We start from the raw sequence: 21,927 nt of genomic DNA, 5'->3' as shown, positions 1-21,927 counted from the left end.
AAAGACTTCATATCTATCAGTACCAAGGTTATTATCGTTAATGAAAACTAACGAAATGACCAAAACTAGACTTGTAAAAACATTTTCATTAACTGAAGTAAATAAAAACTATAACTAAAAGAAAAAAAAAAAAAAGATAACTAACTGAAACTGTATTGTGTTCTTACAAAACTAACTAAAACGAATACAAATTATGGATAAAATTCTCTTCGTTTTCGTCTTTGTCAACGTCAGATTGATACAAAAGCAATTTATTTTACTTTAGCAATTTTAGCTGCTGGCACCATATGACACTTCACGGTCCGTCACTTGTGGCAACTTGTGGTTTATTGTCGTCTTCTGGTCCCCACTCTACCTGGAAACATGGAGACTAAAGTTGGGAGAAAGCAGCAGAGACCTGTCTGGGATTTATTTGAATACGACGGAGAAGAAGAGAAAAGATATGACAAAACTAAAACTAACATTAACCCTTTCATGCATGAATTATGAGAACCTTGATCAAGATTTTTTTCCTGAGTGTTTTTATTCCTCATTAGGCATGAAAAAAACAATGTAATTGATTTTTCTTTCTTTCTTTTTTTTTTTTTTTATGAACCTATTTTTCATGGAGTTACAAAAATGTCCACTCAGCTGGACACTGTTTAATTTTTGAAGCTCAGAAACATGCATTTACTGACATACTGTGTGAAAACTATTAAATAAAAGCCTTTTTAACCTCCTGAGACCCAGTAATACATTTTTGTCCTCTGTAGGGGACAGAAGTTTGACAGTTTTACTTAAAAAATGCTGTCCATTGTAAAGGACATCCCATTAAAAAAAAAAATAAATAAAAATCATTTTTAAAAATGTCTCGGGGGGGAAAAAAAACAAACAAAAGAAAAAAAAAACTGTTGTATTATGTAGTTTCCAATCAAAACAATTGTTTAATGGAAAAAAGCAAAAAAAAATTCACTCTCCTGGGTCTCAGGAGGTTAATGTTGCTAATCTGATGTTTCCTCACATTTGAACATACTATAATACTAGTTATTACTCCCTCAGATAATATGCAAAAGAAAAAAAATCTTTTTTGTTAAAAAAAAAAAAAAAAAAATTATGTTAATTACAGTCTAATAAAAATTAGTAATTGATTTAGTTAAAAGAACAGGACAGTTACAGGAATGTCAGTGTATGGGATGATGCATGAGCATCCACTGTGTTGGCTGATATGGAACTAAAACAACAAAACCCATGAATATACAAGAGAACAGCTGGAGAAGAACTGTCCACTGGAGTGACCACTGTGCATGAAAGGGTTAAAACTAAACTAAAACTAGGCATTTTGAACAAAATTAAAACTAATAAAAAACTATCAAACCTGCTCTAAAAACTAATTAAAACTAACTGAATTAGAGGGGGGAAAAAAAGTCAAAACTAAATCAAACTAAACTATAATGAAAAATCCAAAACTATTATCAGTACAAGCAAAAACACACATTTGGTTAATTGGAATCAGGTGGACCTATGCAAAGTTTTCTTTGTTTTCATAAATACGCAAAGCTAAAACACAATACTGTTATTTTTCTGTTATTTCTTTTATTTATATTTTGATGTGAACCTTGAACAAGCGTTTGAACTATTCTGTTGCTGTTATACACCATCCGGCCCTGTAGGTGGCGGTGTATACTAGAACGCATTTAAGCGCCAGTGAGCGTAGAGAAAACGAAGAAGAAACTGCCAAAAAAAAAAAAAAAAAAACACCATAGAAGAAGACTGTCTCCTGTGGCGGATATGCTGGTAATGGACGTTACAAAACACTGACCGAATATTTACGGTTTTGCCAGTGAACTGGGCACAGGCTGAGGTCTGTGTCTGCGGATCCTTCCAGAATGAGCGGCATGCGGAACATTCTGACCACCACCTTCATGGTCACAGCCGTGGGGGTCGGTTACGGGATGTGGGCTGTGATATCACCCGGGGAAGACAGAAGGAAAGACCTACTGAAGGTGATTTAGGCCTGTTTTTCCCAGGTATATAACAGGAAGAGTACAGATAGGCTGACTGGAAGCATGTATTACGTAGTGAATTCCACAGGTCTGTATTATTCCCTGTCAGTGTGTGCTGTAATAACAGTCAGGTCAGGGTTATAGACTGGTTATGAGAGCGTTCACGTGAAGGGGGCGGGATTTGTTACAAGTGACCAATCACAAACACGGACGCGTTGAGCTCAGCCTAACTAGTGTTTATCAACAATCATTAGGCCCTTTTCCACCAAAAGCCCAGGAACTTTATTACCAGGAATTTATTTACCAGGAACTTATTTGGGGTAAATTAGTTCCTGGTAATTGCGTTTCCACCGCACCCCGAAGTTCAGGGTAATTTTTTCAGATCAGGTTGATGATGCATGAGGGAGCATTAACAGAACCTGTACTCCAGTTCATGTACATTCACAAACTAACCTCTAGCACAATAAAACACAATACTTTAAAGTGGACAGTTTGGGTTTAACGTTTTACTGGTTGTTGAATCACTTAATCCCTCTGGAATACATTTTAAATTAAGTTAACCATCATTACATATCTTTAATTTGTATTTAAAAATGGTAGAACATGTATTTTCAACTTCTTATTCCTTAAACTAAATCATATCTAACTTTTTGTGTGATGGATGGTTCTGTTTCATTTCTGTTGTTTTACAGATATAGTCCAGGTTCAACCCTAAAGTCAGACAGATTTACTCAAATGCCTGCATTTAATTTGAGTGCATATTACTTATAAAAGCACATATACTCTACTCATATTTTGATGCCTTGTAAATGAACAGACAGTATTTGGTTAGATTTATTTATTAAAAATTGAAACAAAACAAAAGGTGCAAAAAAACAGGTGCCTTGAGATTAAAAGGGAAATAAATACGTGGGAAAGGTTCTGGCTGTTTGACCAGGGTCTGGACCAGCTGGTCCAGGACAGCCGGTGTGGAACTCCATGGTCCCGGTCCCTTTTTCGCTTTCCTATAGGAAAAGTAATAAAAATGCTAAAATGAATAACAGAACACATGATGACAGATTCCTGCTACTACAACGTGGCATGTCAAATGTCTGACCTTTAACACAGTTATCCCAGAACTAAATCCTGTTAACATATATTTGCTGAAATTTGCTTAGAGGTCTTATTTCTGTCTTTGTGCATAAGAAATCAATCTAAGTGAATCCCCAAAGGAACTTTGTGTTGGTAAATGCAAGTGATGCAAATTTACAGGATTTCAGTTCTGTTGCAACATGTTGATGGTCATATGAACTATGTTTTCAGGTCAAAAATGTCCAATTTCATCACAATTAATGCTATATTTTCATGTCACAAATGGCCATGTTATATTGGAACTGAATTTACCTGAAAAACAAATATTCTGTTCTTTTAGATTCCCTATTTTTTCTTACAAGATTCTGTCCTACATATCACATGTTTTATTTTTACAGGTTCAATATGGAGTATGGTGCTGATCCATCCTGCTTATGTTACACCAATACATACATTAAGAATGTCACACGTCACTTTTTAAATCAACAGTTTTCTAATAATAAGCATTTTTGTAAAGAAATAACAATTCTATATTGTTATTTCCTCTTTAGTATGATGATAAACTATACAATAAATCATTCTGATCCTAGTTTTTGCACAGGGATCATTAGTGTAAACGGTTACATGGCTGCTGAGCATCAGTATGATGGGATCCGTAACAACCATGTCACATCCGTCCACTGCCACATTTTGTGTTTTTGTGTCAGCTGTTATTGTTTTAGATCCACAATACTAACATTTATGAATAAGAGGAGAATTAGCAATAGTAAGTATATAAGTTTATTACTAATAAAGTACTGGTACTGACCAGAGCATCATGGGTAATGTCACGTCCGTCCACCAGCAGAAGTTTTCACATTCACGTGCTATTCAAAATCCAGTATTTCTGAAAATAGAGCTTCCACTGTTGAATAATATCAGTAGTCTGTGCACAAATGGATTAGCATTATTTCAACACAGTTCTATGCATTTCTTACAACTTTTTTTTTTTTTGACAAAAATGGCCACTCATTTGACCCCCTAAGTAAATTTTAGCCAATATATTGGTAACATCTGTCCTTTATTGAGTGATAAAGCCACTAACCAATGTATTACAAAAATTATTCAAAGAGATATTGTTTCCAAATCTGCAGCTGTATTTTACTGGAATAATATTTACACTGACATAAACTGGAAAAACACTTGGATCCTGTCAAAGAAATTTATTACTACTAATAAGGTAGGAGAAGTTACTTTTAAGTTGATCCATAGATGTTATCCGGTAAAGACCTATCTGGTAAAATATAAGAAAAATATTGATACTCTGTTCTTTTTGCAGCAACGCAGAGGAAACAATATGTCATTTATTTTGAGATTGCACCTACGCACATATATTTTGGATTGATTTCAATAATTTTATAAACACCAAAATTGACCCTTCATGTAAATTGAACTTTCAACACATTTTATTTGGCCTTTCACAAATTGATAAAATAAATCCAATTATTGTCCACTTGATGGCACAACAGAGCAAATGAAGCGCCATGAAACTTCAGCCCATGAGTTAACCGACTGAATGTAAACCTCCAAACCTTCATGAGTCTTCATCTCGCCATCACTACCCCTGACTATGGTGCTGATGAGATCAGGAGTTGGTCAATGTTAACCATCTGTCCTAATGTGTGCTATGTGCTAATGCTAATGCTAGCCACTGGGTGTTTGTTAGGATGGGTAAAATAACCAGATTTTCCAAGGGGAAAAGTCATAGTCAAGTCACAGCAGAGTCAGCTTTATTGTCAGTTTTGCCATATGTACAGCATATAGAAAAGACTGAAACTGCTTAACTTTCAGGCCCATAGTGCAAAGAGGAACTTTGTAAAAATAAATAAATAAATACATAATATAACTATAAACATAGAATATGACTATACATAAAAGGGACTGAAGAGACAAATAAATAGAACTTATCAGACACCTAACAGAATAAAATACTGAATAAAGTGGCAACAGTAAATTCACAGATGAATTTGTGAAATAAAGTGACAGATGCAATTGATTGATACTGAAGCGATTTAACCTTTATAAGTAATACAGCTCCTGCAGCACTGTGAATTAGTATTCTGATCAATATCACATCATGCTCACACAAGTTGACTTGACTCAAATGATCTCTTTTTTGTTTGGTTTGGTTAGGTTAGGTTAGGTTAGGTTCAGTGTAAATGGGCAAATCCAGCATGAGGGGTTTTCTTAGCAGTAGGAAAACAAGATCTCTACAAATGACTATTCATGCGCAATAGTCCTAGAGGTGCCACATCTCCACTTTTCAACATTTCGTTGTATTCTGTACAGTGACAGTAATAATAACATTTTGTCCTGTTCTAATTGTTATGTTGGATGCCTTCCACAGGGTCTACCTGAATCGCAACCAGCGAGAATGGAAGAAGCAAGGAAGAGAAATGCTCTGGTGATGCAGGTACTGAAGGAGGCATCTGAAACCAGTGAAAATATTGCAAGAGGAATAGACAAACCTATGAAATAAATGGACTCTTATGCAACTTTGCAAGCTATTTATCTTTTGAATCAAAACTGTTGAAAGAGTACATGAAAATGTTATGACACAAGATTATGTCTGATTTGCTCCATGCACAAACAAATTGTTGTTGTGTATTGTTTAAGTTGTTAATTAAAACTTTCTTCTACGTGCCTATTTTTTTTTTTTTGTTTGTTTGTATTCAAGGCCTTGTGACAGCTACGTTTGATCAGACTATATTTGGAGCCCCAAAGCATTTGGTGGAATGACTGATGATTAGGTTTGATGTATCTAAATAGGCACTCTGCCTCTTATCTCCTGTTTAGGAAAAGTCTCTTGTCCTATATCCAAAATTACAGCCCCAGTAAAATATATACACTGCCTCCCCAAAAAGAAAATGGTTGCCATCCGGATTTCATGAAGCAAATAGATAAGAACCTTCCCTGCATAATCCCATTACTTAAACAACCATCAGCTTGCTAAAGAGCAGAAAGACTTGACTTTAACACAGTAGGAAAAGGTCATCTGGTCTGGAATTGACCCATCACTTTTCTGAGTGATGGATGAAGTGATTCCCCATCATGCCTCGTGCCTATTATGCAATCCTGTGGGAGCAGTTGTATGATCCTGGGTTGTTTAAGTTATTATTCAACAATATTATGTACCCAAAAATCAGGTCCGCTAACGACCTCAAAGTACTGAATGACCAGGTTTCTCCAGGAATAGCTTTTTTTTTTTCTTTCTGAATAGCCCAGGCATATTCCAAGATGACAATGTCAAGATCCACCAGGTTCACTGAAATTGTGAGAAATTGGTTCAGGAGGCATCAGAGATATGTTTCATATATGGATTGGGCACTACACAGTCAAGCCTGGGACTCCTTTGAAAATATCTGGAATGTTCTGGACATGATGTCCCACAAGGGTCTAACTCACCCATCATGAGTAGATGATCTGGGCAAAAAAATAATGTGTCCAACTATGACAAAATAACTTGTGACATTTATTGTGATTTTGAATAAGTATAGTGTGGCATTGTTTGCACAATAACTACTGGTCTACAAGTAAGATGCCTCCAGAACAAAAGTAAAACTGTCATATTTGAGTCACTGATAAAGAAAATGTAAGCCAAAAATGCTGGTTGGTTGGAGTTTTAAGATACAGTCTTGGGTCAAAATGTTAAATTCTGAAAACTAATGAAAGAATGGATTTTATTCCAATGGAATGTTTGTCTCAGAGCTACCAAATCTACTTCAAAACACTGTCTGTACATTACAATACATTCACTTTAAAGGTTCTTTTCAGTGGAAGATTTGTAAATGGATAAATATACATAACCCAATATGTATATGTGATATACACTTTATCATATATATTGAAAACATCAGCTACCAGCATTTTTGTCATTTGTTTTCTAGTTCATCTGTTTTAAGTAGATGTGATTTAGCACATTTAATCTCTGTGGCAGATCATTTCTAAAACAAAAAAAAAAAAAAAAAAAAAAAAGGCAGACCAGTGGTCAAATCTAAAGGTGTTGAATAAAATATTGTGTATGTGACTTTACAGTCAGCCAGGCAGTATACATTCTCGTTTGGGGACAAGTGGACACTGCATAAGGCCAATCCAACACCTGTTCTCCCTCAGTCAGGCCACTATAATGTATGTAATGTGTGCAGAATGTTGTTTTGCATTGTCTTGTTGAGATATGCATGGTTATTCACGGAAAAGTTGTGGTCTTGAATGCAGCACATTTTGATTTGAGATTGTAGTGTACTGTTAAACATTAATGGTGCATCACAGAAGTGCAAATGACCTTTACCCTTTCCAGTGACACAATCCCACACTATGGTTCTTTTTGACTGTGGTGTGGAGCAGACAGTGTGTATTTCTTCCAAAAAATATCTAGAATACTTAAAGGTCTGATGCCCATATTAACCTGGATTGACAGTCCATCCCAGATGCCCGAGAGTCCAGAGGAGTTGGTAACATTTCTGGACACAGTTGAAGGGAAAATTTGCCACAATTTACATGGATGTCCAGTCAGAGTTGATGTAATTAAACTGAATCCTCTCAATGTATGTGAAGGATCAAGGGATCATTGTTTTTGAGAAACAGTAATAGACTGTAGAAGTGGATGACGCAGCCATGACATCAACCATTGCTTTGTGTGACAAAACTATTATTGTGAAGCCAGGATTTAGTGTGCAAAGGATAAAAGGGCAGAGCTGAGGGAGAGCATCAAGTCAGGGGTGAGCTACAGCTGACTGATGTGGTAAAAGGGCAAACTTCATTAAGCATTTGCAAAGAATAAACACAAATTTGAGAAGTACAATTCAGCATGTGAACAAAGTTACACAAATCACTCAAATAGGCCATAAGGTGAACCATGAAAAGTGCCTAGAAAATGATTTTCGTTCCCATGTCTGGGCACTACTTTTTAAATACATTTTTGTTTCGACTGTACCCTCATGGACTTTGGGTTCAAAGTTCTCCACAATATATCCTGCAGTTTTTTTGTCAGAAGTCATAAATCTATATGAATATAAAAATTAAAAAATTAAAATTCTGTGATGCTAGATTCACTTGTTTTATTTAGCAACATTCATTTAAGCAACACAAAATCTCTCACAAATTGACATTTATACATATATATAACATTTTAGACAAGTCTTGATGAATTATTACCATGCAATGTGAATTTAGACCACGAAATCTTGGAAATTTGTGGAAAAAAGCTTCTTCTACTAATTTCCCATATTACACATGGTGAATTTTGACACACACACACACACACACACACACACACACACACACATCAATAGAACAGCATTGTTTGACATTTCCAGTGTTTACAGTTGCAGGGTTTCTTTTCTTCTTTTAACAATGATGCATTTGTCATATAACAATACATGTTTTTTAATAGAGCTCGGTCTGTTTTTTGTACACAGTACACAGTAAAAGCCCAACACAGGGGCCCTATAATGGTCCTAGAGTTTAATCATGCGCACTTAGACGTTATGGGCTTGTGAGAGGCGGCGCCTAGTGGCCATCAGTGGTACTTCACTTTATGAATTGTGTGCATCTGCTTCACTTGTGTGGAAGAACTGGTTACCAGCTGTAATAGATTACATCATTATAACGGTACTTTGCATTGATTGTAACTTATCAATTTGAACTATTTGGAAAAATAAGCATCATTATCTGAGAAAAGGGGATGTGGTAAAATCATTAGATGAAGGAGGTCTAAATGTAATCGACTATGAAGCAATGAATGGCATGATTAAACTCAAATGGCTGCAACAGTTATTAAAAAATGTGGATGTTTTTTGGTTTCATATTCCTTCTAAAATTTTTGACAAATGTAGTGGAATAGATTTTCTGTTAAGATGTGACTTTTGTATTACCAAGCTACCAGTGAAGTTGTCCAAGTTCCATCAACAGGTCCTCCTACATTGGAAACTAATTTATAATCATAATTTTACTCCACATTCTGTTCCTATATGGAATAATAGATGGATCTTGTTCAGAAGAAAATCTTTGTTTTATAAGGACTGGGTGGAGGCAGGTATCTGGTCTATTCTGCATTTAATGGATAATAGAGGGAATTTTCTGGAGTATGATGTTTTTGTTAACAAATTTAATCTAAAATGTAGTAAAAAACATTACTTAGTGGTGATCAAAGCGATTCCACAAGGCATGGCCAACATGGTCAAAGGAATGTTATTTTATGACAACAGAATACCCAGGATCTCGTCACTCTTTATAGATGATGTTAATTTTATGGGAGAAAAATGTACAAACAAATTCTTGCGTGGTGCCCTTACATGTAATCTTTTTCCTTTACCATTGAAACGGAAAAATGTATTAAAAGATTTTCCTAAAGAAATTATAATCAAGATTAGAACCAAATACCTGACTCTACCCATACCCCCAAAAGCGAAAGAAACTCATTTTAAAATACTAAATGATATTTACCCTTGCAATGATTTTATGAAACAAAGATTTAATATAGAGAAAAATAACTGTGTTTTTTGTAAATTTGAAATTGAATCATTAGAACATTTATTTTTTGACTGCCCATACACCAGGACATTTTGGACAACATTTCAAGACTGGACATCTGAAAAGGACACTCAATCGCCCAAACTGGAATACAAAGACATTAAATTTGGAATTATTATGGAAAACAGTTAAAGAGAAACTATGTATAACACTTTGATTATTATGGTCAAACAATTTATACATAAATGTAGATTTGTAAAGACCCCCCCCACTGTTCTTAACCCTTTCATGTATGAATTATGAGAACCTTAACGGGTCAAAACAGTAATGTCCCGTCAGAGAGTGAAATTTAATTGATTGCCATTCCAACATTTATTTCAATATAATGTAACTCCTTGTTTTGGATAATCCCTTATGGACCAACTAAAGCAAAAATGAATTTAAAAATAAAAATGTGCGTCAAATTGTCTCTAAAACATCCCTTCAGAGAGATTTTGAGTACCATTTTTTGACCCTAATCAAGATATTTTTCCTGAGTGTTTTTATTCCTCTTTAGGCATAAAAAAAAAAAAAAATCGATTACAATTTTTTTATGAAACTATTTTTCATGGAGTTGCAAAAATATTCACTCAGCTGGACATCATGCATTTAATTTTTGAAGCAAAGAAACATGTATTTACTGATACACTGTGTGAAAAGTATGAAATATTTCTTTTAATGCTGCTAATCTGGTGTTTTGTCACATTTTAACATACTCTAATATTAGTTATTATTCACTTTATGGAAATAATATGCAAAAAAAAAAACTTTATTTAAGAAAAATGGTTTCTTACAGTCTATTAACAATAACAAGCAATTGATTTACACTCAAACATGTTACTGTAGATCAGATTTATCAAGAAAAGCAAAATTACAGTAATGGTATGAATGTCAGTGTATGGAATGATGCATAGACGTCCACTGTGTTCGCTGATATGGAAGTAAAACAATAAAATCCATGAATATACAAGAGAACAGCTGTAGAATAGCTGTCCGCTGGAGTGACCACTGTGCATGAAAGGGTTAATTCACAAAAATGAAATGACAAATTTTAAAAAGACATTAAGACATGTAAAAACCAAACAAGCTTTGATTGTATATGAAAATTTAAATTTGTTGATTCCTGATTAGACCTCTGACTTTATTTTGATAATTATTTTATTTATTTTATTTTATTTTATTTTATGATGTTCTTTATTAATATTGTTCTCTTAAGTTTGAAAATGTTGCACAGTCTGGAGAAAAGAAGAATTTTTATATGAAAATGGTGGAAATATTTAACCAGATTTTGATTAATAAAGTTGGGGAAAAAAAGAAGAAATTAGAGGGAAAAAAAGAGAAAGAAAAAAAAAAGAAAAAAAACTTCCGGTTGATCTTTGAGCTTTTGACTCCACGCATGCGCATTTTCTTTTCCCAACCGGAAGCTCATTCACTTTCCGTTTCCTGACATCAGACGAACTCTTCATCACATCATGTAAGAAGAAACAGTTTTAAGGACATTGTATACATATGTTTGCGAAACGTACAGTTACTATACGGTTATCGGAATAGACTACTTAAAGAAAGGAGTGTTCCAGCAGAAAGAGTATACGTGGATTTGGCCACGGCTCTTGTGGCTATGGAAATAGCATTAGCAGGTTAGCTAATGAGGGCTCTCTGTATTAGCGCCAAGTTGCTCTGTTTCCTGAATAATCCCTCAATCAAACACGTGTCCCACAGGTGCATCCCCCGATACCTATAGTTATCTGTATGTGACATCAATGTTAAGAAAATAACCACGAATTGTATTTAAAATCCGCAAAATACACGCACCAACGTACCGATTTTCAGGAGAGATGCTTTTTTTTTTTTTTTTTTTAGAGAGATACTTGTACCTTTAAGAAAAGGATACTCGTGCACATACACTTTTTTTTCTTTCAAGGCAACTTTGCACTGAAATCCGTTGTCTCCGCAGAATGCCGAAATCAAAGGAAGTGCTGTCCTCCACATCTGGAAGTGACTCTGACAGTGAAGTAGACACCAAGGTTTGTACTATTTGCTTACTACGAGAATTGTACCATTATACTGCATTTAAAATAGACACTTAAAGCCTGGGGATTATTTGAGTCAGACGATTTTACTTGTGCTAATCATAGTTCCACAGTATTAAACATCTGTACAAATCTTGCACAGCCAAATTTAAACATGAAAGATGCAAAAAAAAAAAAAAAAAAGCTCTTCGAGGTCTTCTTTTGGGGTCTGTTATTGTAAACTAACATTTATTCAATAGGCTGGAATGGAATGAAGTACTTTTACTCTAGTTCTGAATTGCAAATTTGAAGTATATTTGCTTTACTTATTTATTTTTTTCATGAGCTTTCCACTTCTACAATATATCAGATACACATATTCTCATCTTGTGACACACATTCTTATGGTTATTAAGGCTGCGAGGAGCTGAAATCAGGGGGAAGAAAATTAAAAAGGTAGAACACTAATTTGAATGAAAAAAATGAAGCTGCTTCTGTGTGGAGACACGGAGCTGAGTGGTAGAGCCACATCCAGGTTGCATCCAATTGGGATTGGAAATTACAGCTGCCAGATATTTAACATCATGTAAAAACACAGGCAAGTAGTGGATGCAAAAGTCTCATATCTTTTCAGATCACTGGAATTACACTATGCAATGTAATCATTGAAGTTTTACCCAGTGACAATTATGTATGTAAAACTGTATATGTTTGTTCCAAAGTCAGGTAAAGACTGCTATAACCAGTGTTTCAGTCACATTAGTAAGAGCTGTTCAGAACTCCTCACTGTTGGCTAGGACTTGGGGGGGGGGGATTACTTAGTGTTGTAGGGCTGATTATATATTTTATTATTCAAAATAGAATTTGTGATTGTTTTAACCCTTTCATGCATGAATTATAAGAACCTTAGTCAAGATTTTTTTTTTCTGGAGTGTTTTTGTACCTCCTTAGGCATAAAAAAAAATTGCGATTGAGTTTTTTTTTCATGGAGTTACAAAAATGTCCATGCATTTAATTTTTTAAGTAAAGAAATATGTATTTAAAACCCAATATCAGAAAGTAAAATGAAAACAATGAAATAAAAACATTTTTAAGGCTGCTAATTTGATGTTTTTTCACATTTTACCATACTCCAATGCTAGTTATTACCTCATATAATATGCAAAAAACTACTCTTTTTGTCTAACAAATAACAACTGATTTACACTTAAACATGTTAGTGCAGATCAGGTTTTTCAAGAACAGCAAAGTTATAGTAATGGTATGAATTGCAGTGTATTATGGGATGTTGCATAAGTGTCCACTGTGTTGGCCCATATGGAACTAAAACAACAAAACCTATGAATATACAAGAGAACAGCTGGAGAAGAACTGTCCACTGTAGTGACCACAATGCATGAAAGGGTTAATGTGGAAAAAGTAGGACATTACTTGAATTTAAACAGATTGTTTCCTGTTTTGAAGGAAGCTATATTCTAGTATGGTTTGCCGCTCAGTGGCTCACAGTGTCCTAGAAAGATCATGACATCAGTGGATCCCCTCTGTCGGCAAAAATCTGCAGAAAATAGCGGCTCTTGAATATTTCAACCTAAATCTTTTAGTTCTGCTATTACTGCTGCATCATTGGTATGCAAAATGATTCCATTAAAACTGTTGTTTAGTAGTCCTCAGTACCCTCTGCATAAATTTAACACCACTGGGTAATTAACTCAAGACACAGAATGGGATTTGTTAAGTGTTTTGTTTTTATTTAGGCCAAGAGGAAGAAGTCAAGTGCACCAGAGAAACCAGCCAAGAAATCTAAGAGTGGTGAGAGTTCAAAGCCGGGCAGCTCATCCAAAGGGAGCGGTAACAGTGACGACAACATGTTCCAGGTTTGTGATGTAACAGGCTGTTACAACTGTGATGATTTGACTGAGTATGAGTGGGAATCAAACACAAACTCATGATACACATCAGCCATTACATTCTGATCACTGACAGGTGAAGTAATAATAATGGTGCTTCTCTTATTACTACTTCTACTTTCCCATTTTGCTGCTTTCAGCGCAACTTCACTTGATGCTGAGTCCAGTCCACCCACCGACAGGTGCCGTTATAGTCCAGTAACAACATTATAAGCATCTCGCCTTTCAGTGTTCAGAATGTTATGGCCCATCAATATAGATTATATCATGATAGTTTGTTTCTAGGTATCAGCTGATTCATTTTCTGTCACCCAAGGACACAACTCTCAGGGAGCCAGAAGTCTTGCTATACGCAATAATGTTTTTACTTCTAAAATTTTGTTGTTCATATAGGACATAATTTAAGTTACAAAATGTCATTATCTAAATACCTTATTCGACTCTTGGTGTGTCTGTTTCAGATTGGGAAGATGAGATATGTCAGTGTTAGGGACTTCAAAGGTAAAGTCCTTATTGATATCAGAGAATACTGGATGAACCAAGATGGAGAAATGAAGCCAGGAAAGAAAGGTAATTACATCATCTGAATATTTCTGTATATTATTAAAATATGTTGTGAAGTTTTATGGAACTACATCTGATACACGGTATCAACCATTTGTCTGGAAACACATTCTCATTCTATTAATATTATTGAATTACAGGGTGGGGAAGCAAAATTTACAATATTTTGAGGCAGGGATTGAAAGACAGTGTATGACCAATTAGTTTATTGAAAGTCATGAGAATTTAAATCTTCAAATCATATTTTACTGCATTTCTAACGGTCTTGTTGTCTACCTCAACTTCAATTGCCATTTTTCTCATGGATTTGGTTGGATCCTTTAGGATTTTGGATTTGAGAGCGTTAATAAAAGCTTTAGTACGTTTTTTGTTGCTTCCTCCACTTCCAGACTTTCTCATAATAGTTTTGCTCAGTCATTCTCTTCTTTACATTATAAACAGTCTTTATGGACACTCCAACTATTTTTGAAATCTCCTTTGGTGTGACGAGTGCATTCAGCAAATCACACACTCTTTGACGTTTGCTTTCCTGATTACTCATATGGGCAAAAGTTTCTGAAAAGGTATGGATAATAGTGTTAGGTATGATTATGACATCAATATATGTTTAGTTTCAAAACAATTGACATAGTGCCTGCTGAGAAAAAACAACTAAATGTTCATTGTAAATTTTGCTTCCCCACCCTGTATATCTTAAGAGTACTGTAGGAAAAGCACAAGTGTTGACTTTATTAAGAAGTTGGCTGTAACAAAATTGGAACAAAAGTTGAAATTTCAATAGAATCTAAAACCTTTTTCTTTTGTTTGCTTTTGCTCACTGCTTAATTCCACCAAGAATCATCATGGAGTCATGGGGTTTGAAAATACTGGAGTGTGATATTAGTAGCACTTAATGGTTTGGTTAAGTATTTCAACCTCTGTGCGATGTGTCTTGCAGGTATCTCCCTGAATCCTGAACAATGGAACCAACTGAAAGACCAGATTTCAGAGATTGACGACGCCGTAAAGAGGACATAAACATTTAATGTTATGTGTTGGACTGTCGAAAATGTTGGCTATTGAGTTTTGTAACAAACCTGAAATTGTTTTTGTAATAGACTTGTTTACTTTGTAGTTACGTAGTCCCAGTGTCCTCTGCATAGTCTGTTCTTCTACGTGTGAGAGCTGTTTTTGAGCTGTTGTAGTAAACGAGGGGGTGAATTAGTAGGTGGTGGATCATTACGTTTGGTGGGGAATGTGGAAATGTGATGTTTTTCTAATGAATAAAAATGAGGCACCAGCTTGATATTGGTTAGGTTACAGGATGTGTTTTATTTTTTTTCTTTGTACTCAATACCAGTGATATTTTTGGATCATTACTGAAGTCCAAAGGTGGTCCTAACAGCCGGATGCAACCAGAACAGGGTTGGGCCGTCCAGTTTATCATCCGGTGTCCATGCAGCTCAGTGAAGAGTCGTGTGATGATCCATTGAAACACAGTGGCACCATCTACTGACATAATTTTGTAAATATCAACTAGAATGAAGGCTTTGAGTTCGTATAATCACAACTGCGCATAAATATACATAATCATTCTTTTATTAGATCCTTTATCTGTCACTTGTGCAGATCTATTTCAAATTTTCAATTATATTGTGACCCAATAAATCCTAACCAACCAGATGAGATGTGTATATGGTATTTTAATCGTTTATATACACTGCTCAGCCAAAAAAAAAAAAGGGCTCACATGCTACAAGTCACAGGTGTCAAACATGCGGCCCGGGGGATAAAACCGGCCCGCCAAAGGTTCCAATGTGGCCCGTGAGATGAATTTACAAAATGCAAAAATTACCCTGAAGAAGGGCATCAAACTCAAAAATAATAGTAAAATAACCTAGAAATAATGAGTCCAAATCTTCTTCTTGGTTTAATGTGAAAAAAATATGATAATATGCTTCTAAATAATGGCAACATCAATTTTTTTCACTTTGATTTATTGCAAAGAACATTAAATTCTGATATCCTTTAACAATAAAATGCCAATAACCTGAACAAAATTGAACAACCTGGAATGTCTAAAGAAAAATAAGTGCAATTTTAACAATATTCTGCCTGTTTTGTGTCTTGGTAGATCTGATCTGTAATGCACATGGAGAAATCATAAGTTGAGGCATAATATTGATAAAATTGTATTTATTTTTCTTCAGAAATTTCAGTTTTTTCCAGTTATTCACATCTTTTTTGTTTTGGATAGAAACAGTTTAATCATTTAATGTTATTTTTTGCACTAAAAAATTTGGAGTTGTCATTTATAGGCTATTATGCTATAATTTTACTGGTCTGGCCCGCTGGAGATCAAATTGGGCTGAATATGGCCCCTGAAAGAAAATGAATTTGACACCCCTGCTATATGTTGTTGGACCACCTTTAGTTCTTCCTCCAGGACACTTTCAACAGGTCATCCTTTATGACATGTAGTGCTTTTGCAGTTTCACACAATAAGAGTTGAACAGCTGCAAGTTTTCTCCAGTTCAACCCGAAGATTCTCAATGGGGTTCAGGTTTGGAATAACTGGTGCGAAAATTATGTCCCATACTCTGAGCCTCTCTTTCACACAGTGGCGATTTCTCATAGACTGCAAGGGAGTCCCGGCTTCCCCTAAAATTACGAAAATTAAATGGTTAAATATGTACTGTTGTGTTGACATTTTATTGACTACAAATGTGTTAGAACAGGTTCATCTTAAAGATGAGTTTGTTCAAATCAGCTTTATCACAAATCAGTGGACGCGATGTTGTTCACTTCTCCTCCATTCCCGTGTCTTTGTTTTCTCCTCCATCTCTGCTCAGTGCATTTGTCCGTAAACTGCGGGCGTCTCTGGGCTTCAATGGGACTGAGTGGAACAGTTTGTTTCATTGCCTCTAAACTAGACGGTAATTGGATAAATGCCACGATGTTGTCCCGCCCCCGGACGCCGGCCGTCTCTGGGGGTGAATGGAGCTGTGGGCGGAGCTCGGCCGGGCTGGACGCCAGAATCCCACGTGCTGATTGGAGGATCAGTCAAAAGGCTGAATCCCGTTTGATTGACAGCTGTTTTCAGATCTGCTCCTTCACTGACACAGTTCAGTTTAATTCCGTCACACATTCTGCTGTGAAAGAGAGAGAGAAACCACTACGAAATTACTCGTTCATTTCTTGCACTGTAAATAAAACACACTCATTGTACTTTTTTTTGTTTCAATTTAACATAATTTCACTGTTTTCTTGTTTCAGTCACATAATTTAATCATTTCTTGGTCGAGTTTAATATCAAGGCTGAAGTCTGACACCCACAACACACTGGGCCAAAGCAATCTAAGCAGAGAGGACACTGGTCCAGTCCCTGGAAAAGACGCCTACTGTGTACGATAAGGTCACTGAGCATTTTCTTAAAAAGGAACGGAGGGACGAATGTATGTTTAAATAACTTGACTTTTTTTTTTTTTTTTTTTTTTGATGTAAGCCGACAATGAGCTTCCCCTGTCTGAAAGACGAGCAGCCGCCACTGGATAGCACATATTCTTCATTTACTGCTTCTAACATCTTATTTTGAAAACCGGAAGTCAGACTGCCTGTTCGCCGGTTCGGGACCGTTTGAATGCATTTCCTGAAAGGATGCGCGGGTGTGCTAATGTTAGTGTCCGCTGTTTTGACCACGGAAAAACGAACGTCCGCTGGCTTGGCCGCAGTCGGATGGGAGCATGCGCACAATTCTTACAGGGTAAAAAAAATTATGTCACACCGGACTACACTCTCCACTAGCTGGGATAACACCACCGGTAGCCGAGCTACAACCACAGCTAGCCGGGATAACACCGCACCTAGCCGGGCGATAATCACAACTAGCCGGGATAACACCACCGCCAGCCGGGTTATAAACACCGCAAGCCGGGAATACATCGCTGTTAGCCGGGATTGAACCATTGCTAGCCGGGACAACATCACCGCCAGCCGGGCTACAACCACAGCTAGTGTTAGCTAAAATACCCCCGAAGAACAGAGCAGAAGCTGACCTGAGGATGAGTCTGTGTCATTACACAGGTAAGTGGACTGCTTCAAAAGTAAAAGGAAATGTTTGATCAACTGCTAACACAAAACAAAGACATTTTTCAGTGATTTATCAATACAGTTAGGGGTAAAGCAAACACCACAACGGATAACTTACAAGGAGCTGCAAAAGTTCAAAATAGGACCAAAGGCCCTGTAGCTTACCGGCCAAATTAAAAACTTTGGGAAATGTATCCAGATGCCATTTATTCTCACCCAGTTCTGTGTATTTATTATATTACAGAAATAGCCCATGTTTCGCTCATATTCCAATCAGATCTGTAAAAAATTCCAATTCCAATTTGATATCATTGAAACTTACTGATTTATTGGATCAATCCACTTCCTATCTGTTATAATGGGAACATTTTTCAAAGTCGCACCAAATCCAGAATCAGATCTGGATCGAAATAATTGCTATACCTTGTGCTGACATCATCGTAGAGAAGCTGTATACCAAGTTTGAAGTCAATCAGAACTGGAGTTTGGGAGAAAAAGACGATTGAACTGTTTCCCCATAAGAGCCCATGTTAAATTTTCCGTAAGTTCCCGGATCCACAAGAAGATCCTGATCAGCATGTGGACATTATGTTTTTGTCATCTCCCCATCAGGGCTGGACTGTAGAAATTTACACTGGATATCATTTATATTTACTGACTTATTATATCGATCCACTTCCTATTACTTATTGTGGGGAAATTTTTCAAAGTGGCACCAAATCCAGAATCAGATCTGGATCCAAATAATTTCACTAACTTTTGTTGATATCATCATAAAGAAGCTGGATATCAAGTTTGAAGTCAATCAGAATTGTAGTTTTGGAGAAGAAGATGATTGAAATTTTAGTAACTGACGACAGACGACGGATACCCCATGACGACAATAGCTTACGGCCTGTCGGCCGGTAAGCTAAGAATCGGTCTGCAATATACACAGAAGGATGTGGATGATACAAAGACGCAGTTGGGCAATCCAAAACAACAGAATAACACCACCCAGACAGACTTGTTCAAGGTATGTGACAGTATGCTGGTCGTGTCTGATAAAATAGAGTATCTGGAGTCTCAGTCCAGGAGAAACAACCTGATGATAGATGGCGTTACAGAGTCACCTGGAGAAAGCTGGATGGACACAGAAGTAAAAGTGAAAAAGATTTGAAGTGAGAAGTTCCAGTTCCAGAAGGATGTTGAGATGGAGAGGGCTCACCGTGCTGGAAAACCTGAAGGAGACCGACCAAGGCCCATTGTAGTCCGACCTCAGAAGTTCAAGGATAAATCCGAGATACTACAGAGAGCCAAATGCCTCCGAGGTACGAAAATCTATATTAACGAGGACCACACAGATGCTGTTCAGATAAAAAGAAGAGAACGAATGCCAAAGCCAAAAAAACACTGGCCTACATTGAAACTACAATGGATCCACATCCAGAGATGGATCCTGGTAATAACTTTCTTTCTACCAAAGCAACGGATTGCAATTATTTCACCCAAGAGCAGTATGAAAATGATATCAAATCAGTAGATAAGTATTCAATAATATATTTTAACAGCAGAAGTATGTATAAAAATTTTAATTCCATCAAAGAATATTTCAACAACACTCATCCATTCAGTTTCATTGTCATTTCAGAAACCTGGTTTAACATTGATAAAGGTATTGACTTTTGCCTAGATGATTATGAATTAAGATATATGAACAGAAAAAAGAAAATGGGGGGTGGGGCCATGCTATATATTCATTAATCAGTAAAATGTATGGTCTTAACAGAGATGACATTAGAAATAGATGAAACAATGGAATGTGTGACTGTAGAGATCCACAATGAAAAGAAGAAAAATGTAATTCTAAGCTGTGTATATCGATCACCTGGTTCAAGTGTTGAACTTTTCAGTGAATGGATGGAGAAACAATTTTCTCCTGTAAAAGAAACTAAACTAAAAACTACAGATGACTTCTTGGACATAATGTACAGTATGTCCCTTTATCCATCAATAACTAAACCAAACAGAATAACATCACACAGGGCCACAATTCTAGACAATATCTACTCTCAATATCACTCTGTTTGACTGTGACATAAAGAAAAGTAAAGAAGACATGAAAATTATCTGTAAACCAATAAGAACTGAAGAAACGATCAATGCCTTTAACAACAGTCTAATGCTCCAGGATTGGAGTACAGTCTACAGGGAATCAGACGTGGAGAGTGCATATGGTAATTTCTTAGATGTATTTATTTCTCTGTATAACACACACTGCCCTGCCAAAGAACTCTGCATAAAGAAAAAGAAAATAAAAACACTCATGGCTTATTAAAGAAATAATAAATGCTTGTAAAAAGAAAAATAATCTCCATAAATTGTTCATTAAGTTAAAAACTAAAGAAGCAGAACAAAGATATAAGACTTACTGAAATAAATTAACAAACATAATCAGAACTACCAAAAAGCAATATTATAATAAATTATTACAGGGTGGGGAAGCAAAATTTACAATGAACATTTAGTTGTTTTTTTCTCAGCAGGCACTACGTCAATTGTTTTGAAACCAAACATATATTGATGTCATAATCATACCTAACACTATTATCCATACCTTTCCAGAAACTTTTGCCCATATGAGTAATCAGGAAAGCAAACGTCAAAGAGTGTGTGATTTGCTGAATGCACTCGTCACACCAAAGGAGATTTCAAAAATAGTTGGAGTGTCCATAAAGACTGTTTATAATGGAAAGAAGAGAATGACTATGAGCAAAACTATTACGAGAAAGTCTGGAAGATACTATTAAAGAAGAATGGGAGAAGTTGTCACCCGAATATTTGAGGAACACTTGCGCAAGTTTCAGGAAGCGTGTGAAGGAAGTTATTGAGAAAGAAGGAGGACACATAGAATAAAAACATTTTCTATAATGTAAATTTTCTTGTGGCAAATAAATTCTCATGACTTTCAATAAACTAATTGGTCATACACTGTCTTTCAATCCCTGCCTCAAAATATTGTAAATTTTGCTTCCCCACCCTGTATATGAAAGTAAGAATAATATAAAAGGAACTTGGGATATATTGAACAACTTAATTAAACAAGGACCTACTAAAGCAACATATTCTGACTACTTTATTGATAAAAATAGTGTAAATCTCAGCATGAATAACATAGTCAACCGTTTTAATAGTTTTTTTTGTAAATGTGTGCCTGGAGTAGGCTGCAGATATTCCCAACCAAGGTGATGACCAATGTAATGAAAGCATTAAAAGGAATCCATATTCAATTTTTCTGTGTGCAACAAATGAGCAGGAGGTGATAAACACTGCTCTAAAGTGCAAAAGTAAGCTATCCACTGACTGTCATGATATTGACATGATTGTTAAAAGAGTCATAAATAACTTTGCAAAACCTCTAACCCATATCTGTAACTTATCATTCCATTCAGGTCGTTTCCCAAATAAAATGAAAATAGCAAAAGTCATTCCACTGTACAAAAATGAGAGTAAACACAGCTACACAATGTACAAATTTTCCAGGTCATATGAAATCTGGAGTTTGTAGACATTCGTGGAGGGGGCATGTCTGCGATGTCCAGATTTTGTACAAACCCATTGTTTTTAAGAATCTTTGTGACCTAGGTATTAGCGCTCTTTCCTTGAAAATGACAACATCCGGTCTCAGAAAATGAAAAAGACAGGCATTTTTGGTCCATTTTCCCATTTCTGTCAGGTAATAACTTTCTTTTTTGTTACTAGAAAGAGAAAACGAACATCAAAGAAGTAACAACTAGA

The 21,927-nt window shown here is 35.8% G+C and overlaps 2 protein-coding genes across 4 annotated transcripts; both read left to right on the top strand.

Moving 5' to 3' along the window:
• The first annotated feature begins 1,731 nt into the window (after positions 1–1,731).
• Positions 1,732–5,739, top strand: uqcc3 (ubiquinol-cytochrome c reductase complex assembly factor 3). Its single transcript, XM_030144630.1, has 2 exons — positions 1,732–1,982; positions 5,440–5,739. Exons 1-2 carry the CDS (start codon positions 1,866–1,868, stop codon positions 5,569–5,571), a joined length of 249 nt encoding a protein of 82 aa, XP_030000490.1. The 5' UTR covers positions 1,732–1,865; the 3' UTR covers positions 5,572–5,739.
• A 5,222-nt stretch (positions 5,740–10,961) lies between these two features.
• Positions 10,962–15,381, top strand: sub1b (SUB1 regulator of transcription b). Of its 3 annotated transcripts, none has more exons than XM_030144063.1 (5): positions 10,962–11,076; positions 11,557–11,626; positions 13,366–13,485; positions 13,980–14,088; positions 15,020–15,381. In XM_030144063.1, exons 2-5 carry the CDS (start codon positions 11,558–11,560, stop codon positions 15,097–15,099), a joined length of 378 nt encoding a protein of 125 aa, XP_029999923.1. In that variant the 5' UTR covers positions 10,962–11,076; position 11,557; the 3' UTR covers positions 15,100–15,381. The 3 variants fall into 3 exon arrangements, with proteins under 3 accessions (XP_029999923.1, XP_029999922.1, XP_029999921.1); XM_030144061.1 differs by lacking the exon at positions 10,962–11,076 and adding an exon at positions 11,298–11,321; XM_030144062.1 differs by lacking the exons at positions 10,962–11,076; positions 15,020–15,381 and adding an exon at positions 11,164–11,321 and having other exon boundaries at positions 13,980–14,120.
• The last annotated feature ends 6,546 nt before the right edge of the window (positions 15,382–21,927 follow it).

The sequence above is a fragment of the Sphaeramia orbicularis genome, chromosome 9, assembly GCF_902148855.1.
Source record: "Sphaeramia orbicularis chromosome 9, fSphaOr1.1, whole genome shotgun sequence".
Lineage (NCBI taxonomy): Eukaryota > Metazoa > Chordata > Actinopteri > Kurtiformes > Apogonidae > Sphaeramia > Sphaeramia orbicularis.
The sequence above is the reverse complement of the archived record's forward strand: the minus strand, read 5'-3'. Positions and strand labels throughout refer to the sequence as shown.